General features: G+C 37.6%; 1 protein-coding gene across 1 annotated transcript in view; it reads right to left on the reverse strand.

The window, feature by feature from the left end:
• Positions 1-22,619, reverse strand: part of cables2b (Cdk5 and Abl enzyme substrate 2b) — a 44,422-nt gene extending 21,803 nt beyond the window's left edge. The window contains exon 1 of the mRNA XM_033969577.2: positions 21,998-22,619. Coding sequence (XP_033825468.1) covers positions 21,998-22,527 — 530 coding nt within the window. The 5' untranslated portion in view covers positions 22,528-22,619. The remainder of the gene's footprint in view (positions 1-21,997) is intronic.
• Positions 22,620-26,939: the final 4,320 nt, after the last annotated feature.

Consider the following 26,939-nt stretch of genomic DNA (forward strand, 5'->3'; position numbering starts at 1 on the left):
CAAAACTTAACGCAAGTATGGAGTGGAGTTTTGCCATGACGGTAACGCTAACAACAACTAGCATGCTAATGTGCACTTCCTGATTATCGGGACAATAAAATGTTTTTTAATTAAGTTCAGACAGTACACACCAGACTTATTTTGACCTCAAGAGCTGCTTATAGAATATCTCTGAACTAGGACAAAGACACATTTTGCTCAAATACATGAACGAAAAACATGACTTCTGTGTTATTGTATTGTGGAAAAGCCATTATTGCCAATAATCCTCTACACAAATCCACAGTTGCATCATGGCGCTTACATAACACTCCTGATATTGAGTCGCCCTATTTGAAGGGCAATATGACAACATGCAGTAAGCACTTTCACCTCACAGGCAGCTGACTCCACCACGGCCCGTCCTCGCTCCTCACTGTCCATCAAAAGGAAAATATAGTGGGTAGCAAAATTATATTCAGGTTACCAAGACAGAGAATTAAAGGCTCTTCAAGGACCATCTTTAAAGAGGATGTAGTGTGGTCCTTGTGCAGGTCTTCCATAATAACTCCAATAGTCGTAAATTTTCAACATACAAGTTTATATTTAACCTTATGGTGCACGATTTGACTTTTCAAACTCATCACCACTTAAAGGGCCCGTATTACGCCGTTTTCTGATCTATGTTATAATGTTGTTTCCTCATCACAAACTTGGAGTTGTGTTTTGTTTCATTCACACATGTTAAACCCACAAACCCTGCATATTTAAGCTGAGTTCTTCTCTCAAACAGAAAACACTCGGTTCCACCTTGTGATGTCAGGGGCACACTTCCTGTATTGCTACATATGTTTTTTAAATTCCATTAAAAAACTCCATAGAATCATTTGGATTATTTCAGCTCTGGAATTGCCAATCTCTACTGAACTAAAGGTAAAATGTAGCCGTTAACTTGCAAAACCGCCACTTCATGACATCACAAGGTGGAACAGAGCATTTTGCACTTAGGAGATGTAGACAGCCTAATAATGCAGGATTACTTAAACATGTCTGAATAAAACAAAACACAACTCCAGGTCTGTTTTTGAGGAGGGAACAGCAACAAAGATTCAATTGTGCGTTAGATTGGACCTTTAACAATCCAGCATTGCTTTAATATTGAAGTATGTTAATGGGCTGCTGTCATTGGCTAAAACTCTGCTCCTCCTCCTCGCCTCTTCCCGAACGTTATCGACAGGAGCCATGCTAGATTGATAATGGGTAGAATTCAATACAGAGTGCTTCACATATCAATCTGGCAAAAGAAAACATGCTATCTAACTTTGAACGGGTTTATCTCTCCATAGATCTGACCTGTAACTGGGAGTCATCTGCTCGTCCCCATGGAGATAGCCAATTTGAATGCCATTGCAATGTCTTCATGGAGACAAGCAGCTGATTTACATAGTGCAGTTTTAAATGTGACGTAGCACTTTAAAAATACCTAAATCAGAAGGAACAGGTGCAAAACGTAAAATAAAAATAGTAATTCAAATACATGACTAAAATAACAACTAAAAAAACTAAACGAGGACCATCTTTGCTGTTATACAACTGTGCCACATGATCTGCATTTAAAGCTGCGGTGACTTAGCTACAGGGACTGGGAGCATCTGCTACTGCTCTGCATGGCTTGTTCAACTGCACAGAGACTTAATACGCTCTGCTCCGTCAGGCAAAGAGAGGAGGCAAGTATGGACACAATATCATCCAGCACAGCTCCTGCTCCTGTGGTTCTGTTTGGAAGAAGGGACACAGGGGATACAGGATTAGTAGCAAAAAGCAATTAGAATAGAAATTGCAATTAGTTTATCGAAAAGGATGTGATAATTTAGGCACTACAATGTCCTCTGCAAACACCAATATGTTTCCATGTGGTCCTATTTACGGCTGCAGCGAACAATTATCTTAGTAGTTGACTAGGCAGCAATACTTTTTTTTTGATTAGACGAATAGGAAAATAATTTTTTCTATCACACATGGTAAATGGTCACATTTTTATATAGCGCTTTTCCACCTTCCAGACACTCAAAGCGCTTTACATCAAGGAACTAGGCATAGGATGATATTGAAATTTGCTGTCACGATTATAATGCCCAAATAATTGCGATTAATGATTATATCACAATAATTATTAAAGCTGCTGACAGTTGTACAATGTTATGGATAAGAATAATTTTAATATTAAAAGTTCAAGATTTTAAACAACTGTTATAGTATTGTTAAAAGTGAAAACAACAGTGATCTAGAAGAGATCATAAGGGATACGGAGCTTTTTTCGGCACATTCTGGTGCTAAAATGGCGATTATCTTTGTTGGCGACTATCACAAATATGTAAAATGTTCCACGATTGTCTACCATTTTTATTTTATCATCCCCATTACTACAAGGAACCACTCACCTATTCACACACACATTCATACATCAATGTACGCAGATGCTGGGGCGGGTTAAGTGTCTTGCCCAAGGACACAATGACAGCGTTCATCTGTGGGAGCTAGAACGGACTGCCAACCTGTGAGTCAGTGGATCTGACTGCTCTACCGATGGTGTTTACATCAAGAGCGGGTTTTCGAACCACCGACCTTTGGATCAGTGGACAAACACTCTACTGTTGCCCCACTACATTGACACTTTTTAGATACATTTTTAATTATAAGGCTGAAATATCGTGACTGAAGGCTTCTAGATAGAGAATATTTACAGATAAAATACATTATTGATGAAAAATTTAAATCAGAAATTGTTTATTCTTTTTTCATTTTTATTTATTTTATTTTTTATATATATTTTAATTTAATAATGCCACAGTCTTTGTTATAAAAATCCTTGTGTGTTTTGGAGAATGTTTTAGGTTTGCCAAAAGTATTGAAAAACAGATACTAAAACTAATATCACATCCACAGGACAGGAATGAACCTTTGGTGAATAACTAGAATGATCTTGAGCTGTGTCAGAACAAGTATAAGACACATAGACGAGTAAATGGACCACTATGGAACCTACTTGGACCACTAAGGGATATAACAAAAGATCGCATGGTTATATAGACGTAGAACTATAATTTAATGTTGAAAATCACATTCTGTTGTCTAAAGAAAGGTTGTATTTTATTACCATTTTGGTATCGGAATCAGTATTGAGTACCGAGTCTATGCCTTTATACCAAAATTGCGTTTGACATTTTAGTATCATGACAACACTCGTCTGTTTAACCAGACCCCACACTATCAACAAACAAGCTCGTTAGTTTAAGATTATACAGGGACTTTAATCTAACAAGTACGCATTTATCAACTTCAGTCTGGATAAAAATAAGTACTGTGAAGTAAAAATATCCAAGCCACAAATATATGTCAACTGTCAAACTTTCATGCGTCTATTAATAACCAGCTTTCTGCCCTTATTTTCCACTGCTGTTTTTCTAGTGCTTAAAAACAGTAACAACGTGACGGAGTCGTCTCAATGCTCCATTTCCACGGGAACCATCATTCCATGGTATTCTGGAATGTTTCTGGAATGTATGCCTTTTGTGGGAATGGGAACGGCAAACGAGGCTAAATACAGTCATTAGGAAAAATTACAATGGGCCTCAGCTGGTCGTATGAGCGGTTGCTGAAGGACCAATCAGAAAGCAGAAGGCATTTGATAACGAGCAATATGGCTTCACATCTGTTAGAGCTGTGTAGAGCTTGGAACGTCAAAAAATGACCGTTGCCGTGCAGATTTTTCCGTGATGGAACAAAATTGGTAAAAAGCTAAAACCAAAAAAAGTGTCTAATATGGAACTATCAATCAATTTACTATAAAAGCGCCAATAGGTTGCATTTATGGGTATCTTAGTTTAAAACTGAGTTGGATGACAGGTGTTTGTTGTTCAACTGTCAGATTTGTTGACTGGTTTATAGAGAGCAATAGAGCTAGCCAGTAGAGCACATGTGTCAAACTCAAGGCCCGGGGACCAAATGCAGCCCGCCACATTATTTTATGTGGCCCACGATAAGGTAAATTAAAAAGCATGACTGTCTTAAAATCTCTGTTTATCAGGATACACGCAGTTACAGTCATATTTTTTTACCTCTAAACGTATTTGCAATGTTTGTAGTCGAGTAATAATTTAAAAAAGGAGTTACATTTATTTTACATTTCATTCAGTTACATTTATATGATTTTACAGTTATATCTGGCCCATTTTGCTGATGTGGCCCTCGGTGAAGTTGAGTTTGACACCCCTGCAGTAGAGCAATTAAGGCTGAAACTGTAAACAGTACAATTACAGTTTCAGTGTAGTTAGCGCCTTCTTTCACACAGATATAAGGCAGTGTCCACCAGAACTGAAGAAGCAGCGAGTCTTCACTCCTACAACTTTTCGACCAGTTGACAGATTGAACTTTACCTTTTATGACTTGGTTTATGGTTAATATCTCTATAATTACTGGGCCTATCCACATGAAACAAAAAAAATGACACATAGTTGAACCTGCGCTCTGTTAGCATAAATATACAAAAGTGCAATCATTCTTTCACAACAGACTCAGACAGCGGTGCCATTATTCACCTCCAAAGACGTAAAAGTTGTCCAGTTGAAAGGACTAAAAGCTATGAGTGATTTAGTTATTTAGTTTATGGGTTTCTATTTTGGATACATCTTTCAAAAACAGTGAATCTCCCATAGAGTTACATTGCCCCTTACATAGCCCACCGTCTGATATAACGACATCATCAAATTTTACAATGTGAACGCAGCCTATTACACACGGGTAGTTCAAGACGTGATGTTTTAAAGCGTTAAACTCTCAGTAAACAGCAGCGCGTATCCGGACACATTGATAAAAGCTGTGTCCAGTCTAAACCAGCGCAGTATCTAAGTTTGGATCTGACTCATTACCCCAGCTCAGTGTTTCTTGAAAGCCAGACGCTGCATGGGAACTTCTGACTGTGGGAATGGAAAATACTCTATCCCCGTTTGCCTAGACCTGGAGAACCACTCAAGTTTAACACTAACTCTTTTTGCATAAAGAAGATATTCTATATTTGAACATGGTGTAAGAAGAAAGGCAATTAAAAGGTCCATTAAGTAATTTTTACTGCGCCTAGAATTTCCCACAGTATCCATCTCTGTGGTAGACAAGCAGGTCAAAGCCCGGTTACAGGTCAAATCTGTGGAGAGGCGACTCCGCTCACAGTCAAAATGCATGTCTATTGAAGGTTTTTGTAATTGAGTAAATGCAAGACAAAGAATAATGTTAATGTTGTCTTAGTAGAATAGTTTAGTTAGTTATAGGTCAGATCTGTGGGGAGGCAACCACACACACACACACACACACACACACACAGCAAGAATTCCAGGCAAAGTAACAACAAGCAAATATCGAACCCTCTACCAAAAAAGTTAGATATAACAGCTTTAATATATTGGCAATCCTACTGAATATCAACTTTAACAGACAAATTAAAAAGCTTGTTTATTTGTGGTGTTATTAGATGTAATGACAGGGCAAAGTGATGGATTTGTTAGGGAAATTTACTTTTTTGGTGACTAGAAGTGGAGGTAGATTTCTGTAAATGACATTATTGGTTTATCCAGGCTTAGAACCAACACAATATAGATTATATATGAACATTGTTATATGTAATGGCATCCAGTGTAATGAGTGTAGATTTCACTTTAAAATGTTTGCATGACGTTTGCATAGGGTTTGGCTGCTGCCCTTTTACACTGACGAGGGCAGTGCTGACCTTCTCTGATTGTGAAACTCTCTTCTGAAATGAAACAGAGTAGTATCTAGAGATACTACAGAAGAACTAAAGATTTGATGGATACTTGGTTCCTCTTAAAGAAGACACGTAATTTAACATTTAGTAAACCACAATATTGTAATTAAATCAATCGACTTATTCATAGTGGCATTCAACTGTAGCAAACAGCAATGTTATTTTACATGTTTTTAGTTTTTGAAAAATGGACATGTGACATTTTTGAATGTGTGTATGGGCCAGGATACATTTTTCATACACATACAGCACATACAATATTACTCAAACATACATGAATCAACTAAAACACAACTCTGAGCAAGTTAATGGTAAGGGAGCCCTGAAGTAGCTTTTTCCTAATTTTTTATTTATTTACTTTTAAGTCAATTTTTCCCTCATAAACTGTATTGTAAATTGGGACAAAATCAGACTGCTACACGTCTATGCAAACTTGGAAGGAAGAGCTATGTGAGATTCTAAGATGCTTCGGGATTAGAGCTGGTTAGCAGAGCAAAAGTGATCCTCCTTGCTTCACTTTTCTGTCTGGAAAAAGCCTAAAGCTGTGCTAGTGGCCAAAAAGTCATGCATGTGAATAGCGATGACGTGCCAAAGGTCATGTAGGAACAAGTTAGATAGACAAATACACCTAATCCTCTTTTCAAGGTTTGAAAATCAGGTATACCAGGTCTATAACATGGAAAAAAAACATAGATTTTTACAAAATATGTCAAGCAAACAATGATTAAGCATATAAATAGTGATGAAATAGAAACTGTGATATTAATTTGCTAACATTGTAATCATTATAATTTTCAATAACTACACTATTTGTAAAGCTCTTGTTCAATACACAGTAGTTAATTAAAAATTATAATGAAAAATACAATCTATAAAAGAGCATCGCACCATTTGTCTGTATTTCTGAGTCACAGTCTGGAGAAAACAGTGTCAGTGTAATGTCGGCCCACACCATCAGATTCTGGAGCTCATTATCACAGCCACTTCACACCTCTCTCATGGTCACTAAGGCACTTCGCTAAAATAACTTGTTTTTTTGTGGCTAGAATAAGTCAATTTCTTGTTTGTGGTAGATAGACTGTGTCAAAGGAGCAAATGTAATGCTAATTTACGTGGGTGTTTGTTTTTGAAATATAACTGAACTCCATTTTAGAAATTAACACAAAATTTAAGTATTCTGTCATTTTAAAGAAGACATAAAATGATGCATAGGTCCTATATTACACAAAATTGTGAGCTTTAAGCCGTGTTAGTGTTTTGTGACCTTCTCAATAACATACCTGGAGTTGTGTTTTCTTTCATTCACATATGTTTGAGTTATTATTAGTCTGTCTACATCTCAAATCAGAAAATAGTATCACAGTAAAAGACAACTGCCAAATAGCATTTTACCATTAAAGGCCACATATTATGCTAATCCTTTTTGAGCATCTAACCATGTCATAATGTTATTCCCTCATAAATGACATATCTGAAGTAGAGTTTTATTTCAGCTCAAAATACTGTTCTCCACCTGCTGATGTCATGCAGTGGGAATCCTACATTTTTAGTCTCTCGAACTTCTTTCACCGACTTGTTTTTTGCCTCATTCTAACTGCTTCACTCCCTTTTTGGTGCTATGTTTGAGAAAGTAGGGTGAATTAAAGATGAGGAAACATTATCATCAAAAACCGTGCCTAAAAGTGAATATTCTATGCAGTTATTGATAGCAAACAAACTGCAGCCTCGACATGCAACGCTAACATTCTAATGCATACTGTGAATCCTAGTTTCCAAACAGCCCTTCCCTTTAACCTACTTTCTTATGATGTTTTCCAATCTTCCTCTTGCAGTTGGTGACTTTAATTCCTCCACATTATAATCCCCTACACACACAGACACACACAGACACACACAGACACACACATTCACACACATACACCGCATGTTGGGTTTCCATGCGTCTACATTCATTTCCCGGAGACTCAAATTAACCTTCACCATAGTCACAACTTGCGTAATCTAAACCTAAAGTCTAACTTTAATCTATTTCAACCCACATCTGAACTTTAAGTCACGTTATTGAGCTGATAACAAAGGATTTATGTCATGGGTACCTGATTTTTCTCCTCATAGAAGGAGGCAGGTCCCCAAGACGTGTGTGTATACAGATTTTAGTCTGCACAATGTGATAATTACACACTCATACATATACAAACATAACAGTCACGCGTCTATCAAACCCTCCGTATAGTGTCAGTACAATGTGTCCCCTCACCACACGAGCTAATGGCCACGGATTACAGATTACACAGCAACTAGCTAACGGCGCACACACACTTACATCACCAGATTAAATGACTCCTTGTGTTGGAGTCACCAGACGTGGACTAAAGCAAAGATTTAGACCCGTGTTTCTCAAACTGGGGTACACAAGCTACTTCTGGAGGGACACAGATTCTCCGCAGTTGAATTATTTGCTAAATTTTGAGTTGATGTTATGGATGTTTTTGGGTTAGTCCTGATTTAGAAACAATATAGGCCTCTAGTGCGTGTAGTCCCATTGTCAAGATGGTTTAGACTAATGTTCTCACAATACTACAATTTCAAACTCGATTTCAATACTAAGAAATAGACTTTTGAACCTCAATACTGATTCCCATACCACAATGATAGTTCAAAACGCTTTCTTTAGATAATAGAATGTGATTTTCAACATTAAATCGTAGTACTTTAGTTTAGACATAGAATAGTCCTGTTCTACACCTGGTTTAGATCTTGTAGTAGTGCAAATATTTTCTTAGGTGGAGGGTGGGTGAAGTTTACAGTAACATTCCAACAGAAACTTGACACAATAGTGGACTATGTGGATTATATTAGAAAACAACATAACACAATACAAGATTTGCATATAAATGAAATGTAAAAAGGTGCAGTCTATGTAAACTTCTCTGCTCGAGGGTTTTCCACTTCATTGTCTCCATGGAAGTGTTATTGCTTAGATGTTCCACAATGTGGCATTAAACTTATCAATCTACATGGAGGCAAGCAGGTAATCATGTCAGTTTTTTGAAGGTATTTTTATTAGCAACAAAAACACTTAATTTAATAAACAAGATGGACATTTTATACCATACAGAGTAATTTTTTGAAATACTGAACCTGTGAAGCACTTTGGTGAATCATGGATTTTAATTGTGCTATTTTATAATGTGCAATAATTATAGTGGCCCATAGACTGCAGATTCATTTGTAGAAATACTAAAACTGGTTTAGAAACTACCGTATTTTCCGTATAAGTTTGACCAGCCAAAAAATGCATAATAATCAAGAAAAAAAACATATTTCACACATAAATTGTATCTGAGTATAAGTCGCACCCCTGGCTAAACTATGAAAAAAAAGTTATACTCTGGAAAATTTGGTAGATACTTATTTGAGCAGGTATCAAAAAAAAAAAGTCACGTTCACAGGACATGAAATGAACCTTTCCTGAACAGATTAGGAATGATCTGTATCAGAACAAGACCACATAGACCACCACACAGACCACTATGGAACAGAGGCGACTGACTGATTACATAGATATAAGACTGCACGCTAATATAAAAGAAAGTAAATAACATTATATTGGCTAAAGAAATTATCTCGGCATTGAGTGTTTAGCTTATTCCTTAGTATCAAAATCGAGTTTGAAAGTTTAGTATCTAGTATAGATTCCACTTTTTGAGCAAACAGAGTATATTCTTCATGAGTGAGTAGCTGATTTCAGATTTGTTAAACTGACAGTTAAGAGATAGTTAAATGTCAAACAGCTAGGCAAAGAGGAAGTGAAAGATTAGAGTGCGCCTGTGTGTGTGCTTGTGTGTGCTTTTGTGTGTGTGTGACAAAAGGTCAGTGGGTCAGAAGAACATGGTCAGTTGGATACATTAGCCGAAGCTTACTGTCAGCCAATCACAAACTGCTACCTTTGCATCTCAGACAATCTCCTTTCAAGACATTCAACACCTACAACCAATCTGTGCCCCAACTCCACCGCAGCAGCAGAATCAGCCTTCTCAGCCTCTCCATCTTCTCCTCATCAGTAACTCTAAATTGGTAGCTCAAGAGTTGGGCAATATTGAGAAAAATAGACATGAGCGATATATCAGTCCCAATATTGGTATCGTGATATCAGAAAGTTTTCACAGAGCAGGACTGATATTAAAAATGTTGGTGATATTTTTTCTTAGCTGTGTGCCATGTGTCACTCCCACTTTGTCCTCTTGTCATTTTGAACAGACAAATGAGAAAAAATGGAAACAGAAGCATTTAGATTGTTGCATTGCATTGTTTGAAAGATTATACTTTTTATTTTATCAAGTCTTAGCCGTTTGATGGTATAATCATTTGATTAAAATATGTAGAATCTGTTCAAAGTTCACATTTTCACAATCACATTTCAGAAACTTTTTGTACAGATTTTAACTACAGAATTTGCTTTTTTTTTTTTAATGCAGAATAAAACATTATGGTACTTCAAAAATTGCAGTCTTTGCAGTTTGCTAATTGCCCCCATTCAAATAGTTTTGATTTGATTGTGTTTAATCTTGCAGCTCTATTCTGTAACGAGTCAAAGTTCAGTAACCAAAATATAAATTAGGTGAAGCTTGTTCTGAACTTGTATGTAATAAACCACATCATTCAATTGATACTTTGCAGCTGATCATTAACAATTCGTGGGGGTGTGAAGCTAGCTGGAGATACTGCTCTGTCTGAAGCTCTGTTACTCAAGTTAGACTTTAATCTGCGCTTTATTTTAACACAAGAACTGACTTAGTTGGATTTACAAAAGGTGAGCTGATTTGTGCCATTAAACAAGTCTCTCTGAAATAACATTAGTCACAAGCTAGCCAGGATTAGCCAGTTTTTCAGTTAGTCACTCTCACCTTTTTTGTTGAACATCCAACATCTAAATAGGACCATAAATGCTTAAATTGTTCATAGACTCATGAAAATGTGTTCTCGAGTTTTCAGACTTTTTTTTGGCTGGTGTAGCTAATGTGTGCATTGTGTCTCCATGGTAACAGCTGAAGATTTCGGCATCGACATACAATCAGAACCTCCCCCTGGTCTGGCAAATCCAAAATGATATCTTGATGTATTTTTTATACAGAGGGATTTCACTCTGGTCCCTCCGTTGCGTCTCAAGCCCGACCAAATGTGACTGTGCAACCAGGGTCTTTTTTCAGTGACATGTGCTTCAGTCATCAATTCTGCAGAAATCCACATGGTTTTTCAGCCTCAAGGTGATTTTTTTTCCCTTATTTTTTTCCAATAAGGCGGACCATATACCTGATTGGGTAATCGACCTGTCAATCATGGCCATTTAAAAACAAGGAGATTCACAGGTGACCAGACTCACATCTTCATAAAGTATTGAAGTGTGTATTCTGGATCCCAGGCAAACCTAACATAGGATTACCATTGTGTATATCTCACTAACTGTCAAGGCAATGCAAGGCGAGTTTAGTTGTACACTACAGTTCATACAAAAAAGTAATTCAAAGTGCTTTACAGGATAAGAAAGACACTCAAATCAAAATACAAACAAATCAATAAAAAAAAAACATCATAAAACCATTAAAAGAGAAGAGGCAGAATAAAAAGCTTATACAGCCTGGATTAGTAGAGACCTGTCTCACATCTTCAGCAAGCCTGTTCCAGGTTTTAGCTGCATAAAACTGAAAAGCTGATTCCCCATGTTTAGTCCTGACTCTGGACACCAGCAGGAGAGTGCGAAATGGTTCATATGGCATTAACATGTCGGAGATGTACTTTGCTTGTGTACAAGTCTTTCTATGGTCTAGCACCAGAGCTGAGAGAGCCACAATTATAGGTCTAAAGTAGGTAGTTGCATAACTGAATGATGTGCCCTTTGCCTATCAAACAAAGAAACTTGTAGAACAAACAGAGCATGCAAAAATGTGCATGTATGCAATAGAAATTGGGTGGATCTCCTGTCTGTATTTAAAGGGTGTGGAGAGGAGTGGACCAGTGTTTTCCTGTAAAGGCATGTTTGGACAGTCACACACCAAGATAAACATCAAGTCACCAAAACACATGGTGTGATAATGGGGTACAAAGAGAATCAGAAATGGGACGAGAAATAGGTGATGAAAAAAGTTAAGTAAAAACAGTGTGTAACAAATTTGGGGAAAAAAAAAAAAAAAAAAAAAAGGGAAAAGGAAAATGTGAACAAGAAATATTTGGATAGTCTAGAGCAGTTGTATAAATGTACCTCATTTGACACATCTTGAACTTTATTACCTTTTTTTTTTTGCTAATTGTAATTTCACTTGTGGATCAGTACAGTTTGTCTAAGTCTACTCATTCTGCAAAATGTTTATTGTAATTTCAGTCTTTTAAAGCCATAGTATATAACTTTCTGGAACTGGGAAGTCAAGGGCATGATTCCATGGAACATTTTCCATGAAAGCAGATATGTTTTATGTCATACTGTGGAATATTATAGCCAAACAAACAACATTTCCATGAAAACAAGCAGGGGCAGGTCTTCCTCCAGAGTCAGGTACATTATTTTCAGCGCAAAAAAAAACCCATACATTTTAGACTGTTTTTTGGCAAAGAAAGTTACATACTGGGGCTTTAAGTTGAAATTTGCCATGCGTGATATGGTAAAAATAAAAATAAAATTATTAGCAGCCACAATGCCATTAGTCAGTCCCAGGGCAGCTGTGGCTACATACATGTAAGAATTACATGTGACTGGTGAGTGATTGACCAAAAAGTGACTCAGTGAGTGAATTCTGGAGGTTCTGAGCTTTCACATGCCTGTGTGTAAACTGAGAAAACCTGTCCTCTATTTGCAGGTTAAGGCACTGGCAACCCAGGTTCAGTTGTGAATGTAGTACCTTTTTTAAAAACAGGAAGTGCACAGGTTACATACTTCCTAAAAATAGTCAAAATGTGTTCCTCGAAAGTATGCTACAAACCACATGCTTTTACTGACAGAGAACTGGCTGTAGATTTCTCCATTAAAAAGACACAAGCATAACAATGACGAGTAGAAGTGCTTGAATCTCGATACTGATTAAAATCTGATCAATTGCACAGTCCTAGGTACAACAGCTGCAGGCAGTAGTAATCAAAGCTAACTAAATGGAAATCCTGCTCAAAATGTCGGCTCATCTTCAATATTACATCTGTACTGTGCTTGCTGTATCTATGAACAGACAGCCTCACACCTGTTCTCTTGTAGGTAGGCTCTCTCCACCCACATGAACTAAATGTCACAAAGCAGATAAAAGTCAGTACAGTGTGGCACAGAGCTTGGTGCAGAGCTCTCCAGCCAAACTCATGCATCTTTCATCAACTAGTACAAACATGTGATTGTCCCCAGTTCAGAGCTGCAGCACAAACAAATGGAACAGTACTAGAGCTATGTGATTGTGTTTGGTATAAGAAGCCAATATTAAGCTCAGGAGTAGGCTACAGAACCAAATACTGTCAGCTACAGCCTATAGTTAGGTAATATCATTTTTAGGGATAGGTGGTATATCGGTTCCAGTATCGACCGACATGGATATCAATATTTTTTTGTGCTGCCCCATTCTCCTTGTGCCCTTTTTGAACAGACTAATGAATCAAAATGGAAAAAGCATTATACAGTTGTATGTTTATGCAGACATGTAACAAATTTTGTTAATTTGTCATGTTTACTTCAACTTAAGATAAATTTGTGGGCGTTGTTATGGATTTTAAAAGCTAAATATCAGTATAGCTAAATAAAATAGTTGTATAAATAATACAAATAAACCTATGTCACATTAACTTTACTGTGCAATTGATAAAGTTTGATTTGATTAAGCGTAGATATATTAGACAGAAAATCATTAATGATTTCACTATGTTATGATCATTGCATCCAAAAATTATGAATAATCATTACATTGTCAGACTGTCAGACATAATAAAATCAAATCTAAAATCACTAGTAGCCTACAAAACATATTATTCATCATTTATTACCCTAGTTGTAGATAGCTGTCCAACCCTTAAATGTCAATAACTAGCCTTGACTTTATAAAATATAATTTTGCAGTATATCAATTATCTATCCAATAATCACGGCAGGGCATCCATCTTAAATCTTATTCAAGATCAGAACGACTCCAGCGCATTGTGAGGCAGATGATTTGTAGTTGTGAAAAGGCAGTAGAGTGTTATGGGAGTGTGAATGGAGGGGTGAAGGAGAGATGACTCATTAGTTTGGTTCTGAATCCAAACAAAATCTCTAGTATTAGAATTACATTTGTGGGGAAAAACGCAGTGGGTGTCTGTGAGATAGAAATTTCCAATGGAAGAAAGTGGAAGAAAATACATTTTTATTTTCCCCAAACAAATTGATTTGAACTTCAGATTCGATTAATCACTGTAATAGAGTTTTTGCCAAGCTCTAAAGATGTGGGTGTATGTTTATATGCTCATCATGAAAGGTTATTACAGTCAAATCACAATTTTGGGTAGCACAATTATCAAACCACCAACACTACAATCACCTCTGTTAAGAACAAGATATCCTCTCTTATTATTGCCCTTTTCTGCTCCACCCGCTTTTGCCGTAAATGCTACTAAACTACTCTTTCTTTGTGGTGGCACTTCTGGTTAAGCGGGAATCCCATTCATTACAATGGAGAATTTGGGAAATGTTTCATCACTAAAATATGATATAAAATAGGTTGATTTGTTGCTGCACATAAGCATTGAACATCTGAAGTCAAGTCAACAATGCACCGATTCTCTACGAGCCTTTAAAACAAATTTGTAGCCCATATAGAACACATTTGCTGTCAAGCCTCATGAAAATAATACCACTTGAATGACAAAGGTGGTGCCCAGGGCAACTTCCTGAAGGTGAATAGAAAAATCTGGTTGTACTTGTATTAGTTAATCAGCTCTTATATCGAATTTCTCTCAAACGTAAGTGCTCCTGGAGTCCAGTCATCACAGATAAACACATTTTATATTGACAAAAGTGATTGCCTTGGAGCCAGATACACACTTGTCCAATACTTTATGAAGATGTGAGTCGATTACTGTTCTCCCAGAGTTCAGATGGGCGTGACTGACATGTGGATTAAGCCAATCAGGGGCACGCATGGTCCGTCCATATCAAAACAAATATGGCTGCTTATTTCTGCAGAATCAAGGAGCAAAGTCCAGATAATCGATTTTCATTTCACATTTCACATAATACAAAGCAAATACACAAAGCAACAAAAGTTAACGTGTGAACTATTATGATATGAACTGGAAAAAAAATCATCCCTAACACCCCCAACACACGTACACACTTACTGCAGACACACAATCACAGAGAGGCGACTAACTCTGTGAATGCAGCTTACTGAAGTTCAAATCTTTCCAAAGCAGACAGTTCACAGCTCCAGGGCAGTGACAGCGTGAGAGGCTGGCAGAGCTTCACACATGTTCCCTGTTATAGTCAGAGTAAACAGAGTCTGACAGATACAACTCAGGAAGGAAGTGTTTACGACCGGCGGACAATTGTAGCACTGAGCAAGTCCATCTCCATTCTAACCACCAGCTAACAGACAGCGCTATTATAGGCTAAGTACTGACAAAAGACTATACACCCAAACCAGTTCGCTCATTTATTTTTTTCATACGATACAATATCAAATTAGCCTTGCTCTTGTGGGTGATAATCAATATTTGCAGACGTCAATATGTTACAAACCCCCTCTGTTCTGATGAAAGCTCGATTAGTGTCCACGCCGCCGGCACTGCAGATCCAGCCCAGTAAGAACTCTCCCAAAGAGCGCCATGTATTCTGTGAAATCAAACTGCTATGTTCAGCTTTCACAAAAGTCAGATTTTGAAAGGATTCTCTATTTTCACACCGTGCTTTTTCAAATTTTTAAGTCCTCATAGCACTAAAAACTTAGCTTTGTAAGATTTCTAAGAGTCACGTTGATTGGTCGGAGCTGATCATGTGCACCTGTCTGTTGCTAAACGGGTGGGCGACGCTCAGCAAGTAATGAAGAACAAAAATATATATATATATTTTGGTCACTTGAGTCAATGAGCACGGACCATTGAAACAAACACAACACCATCCGTCTTTAGTTAATCTTCCAGATCTTATTATACTTCCATGATTCATATGGCTAATGCTAATAGCTAAAGCACGGATGGTAGCGACTCAGTGGGTATCTAAGGGTTTACGTTTTGTCTATGTGATGCTTTCATTTAACCTTTTAAGTGGAAGCAGAACTTTGACAGAATGAACACTTTGTTAAATTGAAATTCTATTATATACAAAATGCCACCAAAGGGCACATGGATCAATAATCTTTGTAAAGTGAACCTGAAAACAAAAGATACTAGTAAATTAGCTCAAATTGGCAATTTGACCAATGAAATGATGATTAGAAATGTAAAATTACCAATTATGATTAAGTCAGTTTAGCGACAATGTGAAGGTCCTTGGTTGAATTCCTGGACTGGAAGCATTGAATTAGTACCACCTAATTATTTCTCATAACGAGTACCACCAGATCTAAACCAGGTCTATGGCAGAACTATTTCTGGTCTAAACTAGGTCTAAAATAGAGACCACGCCACGATTTAAGTAGGTCTAAATGAGGATTAGCTCAAAGATGGACAAAAACATGAATAAAATGTACTCAAAATCTACTTGTGTACTACTAGAAAGAGCTTGCATACCACCATTGTGAGAAACATTAGTCTACTGATTAGCTTTTGGAATTTTTTTTTAACTTTTTTTGTTATATTTTAAAACTAAACTGAATTCATTTTGTAAACACCTGTGCATGTCTCTTGTGTAGCTAAGTATCTAACTGGGTAATGTCTAGCGTTGCTAACCTCATGCACAGCTGCTAACCTCTCTGGTGCATTGTGGTGTGTCGGTTTCACACTGACACAGAAGCTGATGGTTATACGGTCAAAAGGAGGAAGTAACACCCACAAACTGCTAGAGAATGTAGGGAGATTTTTAACACGTCTCGAGGTACACTGCTTTTCCTGATAAAAAAAACAAAAAACAGTCACAAGTCATAAACACGCAGGTCTGTTTCAGAGGAAGGTGAAAGCAAGAGAGATCAGGTGACTGCAGTATTTTAATCAGAGATGTTGTTTAGTCAGGAAATATAAACTTATGTAACTTTTCTGGTCTTCAAAGATATTATTGCTTTGCCTAGAATGTTCCACAGTATGGTATTAAACCTTTTCTTTTTACCTTTGTTTGAGCTTTTCTATTATTATTTTATCTCTAACCATGTAAACAGAATCTGCTCAAGTTACAGGTTTTACAAGTTACAGGTTAAGAAAAAATGTCTTTGCTGCTATTATTACAAATGTACATGTATTCTGTCTTGATGTTTTTCAAGGTAGTTTTAGGGACAAAAATACCTGTAGTTAAATAAATGCAAAATATATAACTTTAATGTCTGTTGCATCCAACAGCTCAGTGTGTGGATGCAAAACAGTTTTCTCCAGCTAAACTCAGACAAGACTGAAGTCATCATCCAGTCACCTCCAGTCTCTCTCTCTCTCTCTCTCAAAAACCTTCAAATCAGGATACAAATGCAAGGGGCAATAATCGACTCAGACTTGAACTTTAACAGCCACATCAAATCAATTGCATCTAAAAAAAACATTGCAAAAATCAAAGGTATACTGTCTAAACCAGACTTGGAAAGACTTATCCATGCATTTGTCTCCAGTAGGTTAGTCTACTGTAACGTCCTGCTCACTGGCCTCTCCAAACGAGCCTTAACACAGCTGCAGTACATCCAGAACACTGCTGCTCGGGTCCTGACTAGAACCAGAAAGTATGAGCACATAAGTCCTGTGTTGAGGTCTCTGGCTTCCTGTGGTTCAGAGAATAGACTTTAAAGCAACTCTGCTTGTGACAAGTCTCTCCATGGTCTAGCACCAAAGTACAGTCTGAGGACTTCAGGTGCCCAGAGTCAGGACTAAACTTGAGGAATCACGTTTCAATGTCTCACACCTTCAGGAAGATATTTCCAGGTTTTTATATGCAGCTAAAACCTGAAACTATTTTCCTGAAGATGTGAGACAGGTCTCTACTTTGACAATGTTTAAATCCAGGCTCAAAACAGTTCTGTTCAACTGTGCATACAACTGAAAGGTTTTTACTCTGCACTTTTCTCTTTTAAGGTCAATTTTTTGCTGATTATTTATGTTTAGATTTATTTATATTGTGATTTTAATGTAGTTCTTATTCTGTAAAGCATTTTGAATTATTTTGAGTGCAAATTGTGCTATACAAATAAACTTGCCTTGCGGAATATTCCAGTCAAAGCAATAAAATCTCCATGGAGGCCAGCTGCATAGTGTATCAAGACAAATAAATACAGGACTATCACAGCAAACTTTGGAGCTTCACCTCATAAGGTAACACATTTTTTTCTCAAAAAACTCCCAACATGATTCCTTATGTAGACCTCACTGTACTGCTATTGTTCATGCAAAATAGATTTTTGAGTATTCTCTACCATGTTATAACACTGTTTCCTCATCAAAAACATCCTTGCATATTTGAGTATTTTAGTGATCTCTCCCAGGCCCTATTCAAACACTATTTATGGTTAGTAGTAAGATTCTGTTCAATGCTCAGCCCATAAGCCGACATCATCCATGCTCCCACACAACAATTATTCATAAATATACAAAAACATGATACAAAAGTGTACACAGCAACTTCACAAACCTAATACAATGTGCAGTAGTTTCATTAGTGGGATACATGCTGATTGTGTTGTGATAACGTTCTGAAGAGGGAGTGACCTTGCACTGGGAGCAAAGGGAGATGAGACTCAGTCAAACTTATAAAACATGTTAATGCATCATTTTCAGCAAATATAGAATTTTCAAAACAATAAAAGGAAACATGGTGATCTAAATATGTTATGTGTTAGCAGTTAATACCCCATAGAAGTCAAATACCCTTTCTTTAAAGAAGACATATTATGCTTTTTTCTGGTATTTAGTATGAAACATACTATAACATACATAGTTCCTCATTTTATATCGTGTTCATTGTAAACAGCAATATTGAGCTAACTTAACAGTAGAAACAGGTCAGTTGACTTTCTGTTCAAAGCAGCAGAATTGATGAGCTTCTCCTCTTCGTGTGAAATACCACCTTAACATGCAGTAGGCTTCAATTCATGTTTTTTATTTTTGAATAATGACATTTTTTAACCCTACATGTATGAACCGAAACTTACAGTTTTTGTATAATCCCAAGTACAAAGTAGTGAGCAGGGATAGACGATAGGTGAAAACTGCCATTTTCTGAGCATTCAAGCATCTAATGCAAAATACAACTTTGAGCAAGTTAATGCTGATTCATTTTATACAGTATGTCCCATTTACTCTGTGTTCAGTGGGTTACTAGGAAATACTGGCTATAATAGGAACATGAATACGCTTTTACACAGAGGTGATGATAGCTCTTTATGTGTAATGCATAGCTCCATTTACAGTACGCCTTTTTAAGTGTCACAAACTGAAAGTCAACATGAGTCACCCTGTGGCCTCCAGCCCTCACTCAGATCACTCCACCTAATATAAAGCAGATCCAAATATGCCATGGGAAGTTATTTGTAAATGATGGCAAGCACTGACATGCAGCGAAGTATAAAGAAGGGTATGATTCAAATGTAATAAATTATAGGTCATTGAATGTCACTGACAGAGCATTATTTTACATTATGTGTTCAGAGCCTGTTTTACAATCAAATACTACAGTTGTAATATTGTTTTAATGATACAACGATTTCATCTAATTTGTGTTTATTGCATCACCCTTTCAAGTATGATTCAGTTTTCCTCATTTCTGTGATCAATCCTTTATAAATACCAGATTTATGTTAAAGGTGCACACTGTAATTTTCTCTGGCAGAGGGTCCACCACCTGCTTGTCTCCATGGAGATGTTATTGCTTTGCCTGGAACGTTCCTCAGTGTGTCTTTAGTTTAAACACGTCTTCATGGAGGCAAGCAGGTACAGCACCAAGCCAAGTCACAGGCTGAATCCTCACCAAATAGTTACATGCATCTTTAACTTTAAATTACAAATCAGATGTTGAGTCCAGACTGTTACTATAACAATTACTTTTACTTCAATAATAGATTCCTCAAATACTTTTTACTCTGACTTGAGTGATTTCTTGGTAAAATTAGTTTAAAGTAACTAAGTAGCATAAGTAGCATTTTAGTGGTTATTAAGCTTATATATTATGAGAGCGGATAGCTAGCCCTAATAACAGTGTAATGAAACTTTGTTCTTTTTTAAATGTGCACTATAATTAAAAGGCATGAGCTGCAACAAGCTGCAAAAATGGCAGAATGAAGCAATAATGTCACTTATTCAACCCACTACAGCTCAAATCTTATGGTAATTCAACTAAAATAACAAAAATCTCCAAACTGTTGCCAAGAAAAAGTACAAACGATAAATATTGAGCCCAAAAATAAATTGTTCCAGCTGTCATATATTGTATGAGTTATGACAGATCTATTGGACACATGCTCTCATTCACTGTTTTGTTTTGTTTTTTTTATGTTTACTACTTTCTATATTTTAGAGATGTGTAAGGAAGACATCACAAGATATATGGACTTATGTAGCAAAACAAAACAAAAATCTAATCCTTAACGTATCCACTCTTTGCTTTGTCAACAGCACTGAAAACCTTTGGCTGTCTCTCACTGAGCTTCATGATGAAGTCTCCTGAAACGTTTTTCACGTCACAGCTGTGCCTTATCAGGGCCAAGAAATGCTAAAAGTGCAAATCAGAGCTCAAAGTAAATAGTAAATATATTTAAGTTTTTAAAATCTAAAACAAGTTTGGAGTTATTTTGAGTTTATCTTTTGTTTGCTACATCCCATATGTGTATAAAAAAATGCATTGGAGTTATGAAGTACTTAATTGGGTTCAAAATCATCTTATTCATTTAATTTACTTGGTACGTGGTAAATGCGCCCCCGACCACCAGCAAAAACACAGTCATACTAACACATCCATGCTAAAGTACCTTGCCCAAACACACAACAACAGAATGCAGTATCCTGTCGGTTGATTGAATAAACTACAGTAATATATGGCACTAAGTACTACACAAAACAAGGACTAGAACAGGACCAAGCAAAAACAACATCAGGCTCAAACGAGGGAATGTGTGAAGCCACCCTAACCATGGCTAAATCTAGATTATTTCACCAGAATTAAAATTAAAGTGGTAGCTTGAAGTTAAAAGGTGCACTATGTAACTTTTCTAGTGGAGTCAGCCAGATGCTTGTTTCCATGGAGATGTTATTGTTTTCAGTGATGGATGAAGCACTCAGTTTTGTTACTTAGGTAAAAGCATTGAGGTAAAAAGTTACTCAAGTAAAAGTTTCACATAAAAAAACTACTTAAGTACAAGTATTTAGGTACCTGTTTAAAAATGAACTTTAATAGTAAAAAGTAAAAGTATTTCAAGCATTTTTCAAGTGTGGTTAATTTGTCAAATGTAGTGATATTGATTAAAATGATACATCTTTTCTTATCAACTGTAACGATACCACGAACAAGGTAAAAATAATCTCTCAAATCATATAAAAAAGTACTTGTTACTTTTCAGTCCAGTTAAAAAATGTAGTGGAATAGAAAGTACAGATACTGCTCTCAAAGTAGTTAAGTAAAAGTAAAGTATCTACTGTTAAAAAAATGTATTTAAATAAAGTACAAATACCTAAAAGTTCAACTTAAGTACAATACTTTACTACTTGTACTTCAATACCTTGCACCACTGACTGTTTTACTCACAATGTTCCAGAGTATGGCATTAAACTTATCCATCTCCATGAAGACAACCAGGTAAGGTCAGTGGAAATGTCAGTCAGAGGTATGCATGTTTTTAAAAGGTATTTTGAGCAGCTGTAGTTGAATAAATGCAATGCACAAGTTTAATGCCGTACTATGGGATATTCTAGGTAAAGCATCTCCATAGAGACAAACTGATGGCGCATGCAATACCAAAAAGTTACTTAACAATGACAAGCCTTCGCATGTTTACTATAACCGCATCTCCGGGGTCACAGCCAACTTCCCCAGACGTACCTAAAGTCACGACTACATTTTTAGAAAAGACCATCAACAAACCCCACCTTTGCCGAGGCTCCGAGGAGGACACGGAGTTACAACTGTGGACCGACAGCAGCGTGGAGGACTTCCGCGGTCCCAGAGGCGAGGGCAGCAGGCTGGCGTTGGACGGGGAAGGCGACAGCGGCGACAGGAGGTTAGAGTCCCCGGGCGAAGGGAACGATCCTCGCCGACGACTCAGCAGCACCTCGGCACCGCTCACACCCGCAGAGTCCGACGGTAGCACCAGGATAGGCGGTACGGTTAGAACTCTGGGCACGTCGGAACTAGCTAAATTGTTCGTAAAAGTCCCGTAGCTTGTGTTGTTGTTGTTCGCGACGGCATCCGGGCACACGCTGACACCGGGGATGTCGCTCTCTATGCGGGGAGGGTTACTCTGCACGGGCCGTCCATCCAGAGAGATATTGCTGAGAAATAGAAGAGCGGCTTGCCTGCGTTTGGAGTTCTCCCGGTTTCTTCGGCTCTGCTCCCGGGAACAAAGCGCCTTTTTAGAGCACACAGGAGCCGGCTGCTCGCAGGTTACCGCCGCAGCCATGGCTTTGTCCCCCCCGGTCGCACAGAGGGAGTAAAGCTAGCAGATGAGAGCAGCTCCGGGACCAGACGGACCAGCCGCTGTCAAATCCCTTTTACCCGGCGAGAGCGCGCGCTACGCCCAGCCGCCGTGTGATTGGTCCAGAGCGGATGACGTCATGACGCAGAGTGCATTCGTAAACGCCCACTGTGAGAATGTAAATAAGAGCCCAAACTGCAGCGAATATACCGGCTTTACTCAGCAGATACGATGAGTAGAAATTATGACCTAATTTTGAAACAATTTGAATAATATGAGCAGAATATTTCATGACTAATTATTAAATGTTAAAAACCCTATACCAGATTTCCCCCCCTTGTAATTGAGCACATCCAAATAAGCCTGCTGTGTACCGCCTGCATCAAATTATAAAACATTTTCTTGTGCTTGTTAGCATGCTAGCTGTTGTTAGCTTTATTGTGGTGGCCAAACACACTGCAGTGAATAATTAGAATCCTCAGAATGTAAGTGAGGAGTAACCAACTTGCATCACATGTCAGAGTCATGCAAGATTTGAGGTGAGATGTCTTGCTCAAGGACAAAATAGTAGTATGTATTGTACTGACGGCTACATCACAGAGTTATTATCTGTTTATTGTCTACACTTTGCAAAATATAGAAGACATTAATGAGAGAATGCAGTATTAATGTGCAATTAACATACTAAAGATGCACATGTAACTTCTCTAGAGGGAGTTTGTCACCTTCTCATTTGCATAGAGATGTTATTGCTCCACATGTTCCACAAATGATATTGAATCAATCTATTATGCATTTATTCATCTATTCTTTTATTGTAAAAAAAAAAAAATAAATGTAAAACATGCATTCTTACAGTGAGCAATGTCACCTCTCCACAGATCTGACAAGGCTGAAAAATATATGACCTTTCTCCATGAAGATAAATACATTTAATGCCACACTGTGAAACTATCCAGGCAATAACAATAACATCTCCATGAAGACAAGCATGTGCCATAAACATTACATAGTATGCCTTTAAAATGCTACAGTGCAAATTTATGACAGTTGCTATTGTTACTGCTATTGCTATTATTACACATGTACATTTCTTCTGTCCTATCTGACCCACTGTGGCATGAGCTGTCTCTCCCTGCCAGATTACCTGACTGTGATTGGCGGTCTCTCTTCCAAGCGCCTTCTCTGATTGGCTGCTGATCCTTTGTTATGAAACCCAGTGAGTGGATTTTCTCGCCTGTGATCCCTCGGAGAGTGCCACTAACCCAGCAGCACAGTAAAGAGGCTAAATATACCCCATAGAACATGCAGAGTAATCCCCAACAGCACCGCTTATAGTCATAACACTGATGTACTGAGCTACTAATGACCAAGGCAATGGGCAAACAGTGACAAGGCTGTGTGGTGCTAGGCTAATGGAACTGGAATGACTCTTATGATTTTTAATACTAGTCTTTATAATAGACATCAGTCAAATGGCAGTTTGTGAAGAAAAAATTAAGCAAAAAATACAGAAAGTAGACCTGAGTTTTAAGAAGGGATACTTCAATCTATGTCATTAAAACACTGCTTGTCCAGAATATCTCTCTCTTGTGTCACGAGCATGCAGTCAGATTTGTTTTTTTAAGTGACTAATGTGAAACAAAGGAGCTCATTGGTCACCCCTTATTTTGAGCAAAATTGAATTATTCCAATCACTGATTAACAAAGTGTTCAGTCAATTGCGGTTCCCTTTCTCATTTCCCTGTAAGCAACCCTATTTGCTTTGATACCATGCATGCCCCTGATTGTCTGATCAAACACATCCCCATTTAAATCAACATCATCATTAAAATAATCATATAGTGATTAAAACAGTTTTTTTTAATTGACATAACGGTTTCATCTAATGACCAGTGTAGTGGCAATCACATGGTTGGTAAATGGTTTTGTCTGGTCCCAGAGGTGCAGGCCTAATGTTTCCTGTTCCTCCTCCTCTTGTTGCCCTGAGTGGGTGAAGGCTTCTTGTGTAAAGACCCTTTAGGAAGTTTGGCCTCAAAGACTTGAGTCTTCAGCCTTCTTCTTGTCTTCAGTGGGAGCTTGGCTCATGTCTACTGGTTTGGTGCTGGTGCTTTATCCTTGTTCCATCAGAGGTTGTGATTCTTTCCTCTCTGCTGTTGTTTCTCTTCTATTCGAGGTGCTCTTGGTCTTTTGAAGTGGGCTGAGTGGCTGTTGGGAGTGTCTCATTGAAGGAGGTCTGCTCCTGTGTGTGGACACTATCAGTAGGAGACACTTTGCAGTCCTGAGTCTCCGGCACCTTCTCCAGTTTGTCTTTAGGAGGATCATTCAAAAACACTTGTATGTTCAGTAACAAGTCCTGGTTCTGTCGGGCTGCTCTCCGACTCCACCTGTAAATCACACCCATCTGAAAACGGGGAGATTGACCGGTGACCAGACTCACATCTTCGTAAAGTATTGACGAAGTGTGTGTGTATGTAAGGAATTATATGCAATACCTACTATAAATAATGCACAGCGACCAGTCTCTGCAGAGGAGCGACTCTCTGAACCTAGATTACTATGGTTACATTCACCTGACACTCACTCAGAACTAGACAACATCTGACCAATGGGAGGAGAGGAAAATACGCCATTTGTCTTGGTTAGTTCATCCACATTGTCTGTTCATTACATATGTAGCTAGTTGTGACAGGAATGGCATCTGATGTAAAAACCTGCCAAATCACCATGTAACTGCTTTTTCTGGTTTACAGCTAGTTTTTGTTCAGTTAGATTGTTTTGTATCCTGCAAGTCTGTCAGTCTATCCAAGGGCAGCTGTGGTTTCAAGAGTAGCTTACTCTTACTTGTAGTTTGTAGGCTACGTGTACTAGAGGAATACTATTTTTAAGAACTCTGCAATCTTTGGCTACTCTACCCAACAGTGACGAGCAGTACTTCAGTCTTAAGTGTCATCTTACATGTAGTGAAATTTCAGTGAATGAAATAGTTTTGTTTTAAATTCAGACAGTGTTTTTGTTTTAATCTAATAGGCTCTGTTCAGAGAGACACTCTTCATGACCATTTCCACTCTAATACAGTCCCTCTTAGGTTTTTGCAGAGCCATGCTAAAGTCAATACATCCTGACAGGCAACTGCGGTGGGTGTCACTGACAGTTTGTTAAATACTTTACAAATGAGGTGAATACTTCACTTGTCTTTTTAGAAACAAGCATTTTCTTTAGCAATATATTGCACTTCAAAATTTGTAATTGTCACAAAGCAAATTGTTTTTGTGTTTTTTTATTTTATAAACAAAAACATAAAATGTTTCAATTTTTTAAATTTAAAAACAATCTATTGAACCAGTGCGGGCCCTTTCTATACACCCTTGTTTTGATCCTGTCCCATTCGCACCATATACCCTTATCACCCAGCTACCCCCATGCTCCCATATTAAACAGTGGTTACATAATAGTAGTGAGTAATGCCGCCGCTCTGTCTGATGTTCACTAGGCCTGACATCGTACTGGGGCTGGGGGACACAGAGCAATGCATCATGGGAATAATCTTCATGCGGAATCGAAAGCACAAGTCCATGGATAAAGAGGGAGAGATCCAGTCAATCCAGCCATTCATGTTTTCATTCTCTGCTGGATTAGAGATGGTGATATTGGTGCGGAGGTATTGAGTTGAAATATTGGATTATGAAGTTTGGCGCCGTCGTGTGGTGCTTGTGGATACTACTACTCTGGAATAAATACATTTAAATTTAAATAACAGTATGTATTCCATAAACATGATCTATCCTTAAATATGATGTAAACATGATGAAATCAAATACAGCTTTTACTGATAACAATTGTAAAAATCGCAATGCTTAACCTGTATATAGAGGACACAGTATATGCACAGGCCTCATGTGAAAAATCAGAACCTCCAGAATTCACTCACTGAGCTGCAGAGGTTGCACTAGCACTGATTTATGATTGGCTGCAGGTGCTGGGGTTTAATGAGGGTTCAGATCAGAGAGAGTCATTTTAGGTTTGAACCAACTGTATTCAGAATTTGGACTGAACCCAAATGAGAGACTTATGTGAGGCTCATTTTGCTTTCTGATTGGGTAATCATCTTGAGAACCAAAACATCAAATTATGACATAAACAACTTGGCCATTATGTCCAATGTTTTTGTAATGAGGAATAATTAAACCCTAAAAGCATGTCTACCTCATATCTGGGGCAGTTAGGTGTAATGTTTATGAAATTTAAAATCAGAATCTTGCATAAGGTTTACATACGTGTGCTTGATGACATGTCATGGTTAATAGATTTAGCAATTCATCTTTTTTGCTGTTGGAAAATTAAATTAACTTTAAAAGCAGGATTAGAGTGCTACTTGATTAAAATAAATAAAAAAT

Source organism: Periophthalmus magnuspinnatus, chromosome 7, assembly GCF_009829125.3.
Source record: "Periophthalmus magnuspinnatus isolate fPerMag1 chromosome 7, fPerMag1.2.pri, whole genome shotgun sequence".
Lineage (NCBI taxonomy): Eukaryota > Metazoa > Chordata > Actinopteri > Gobiiformes > Gobiidae > Periophthalmus > Periophthalmus magnuspinnatus.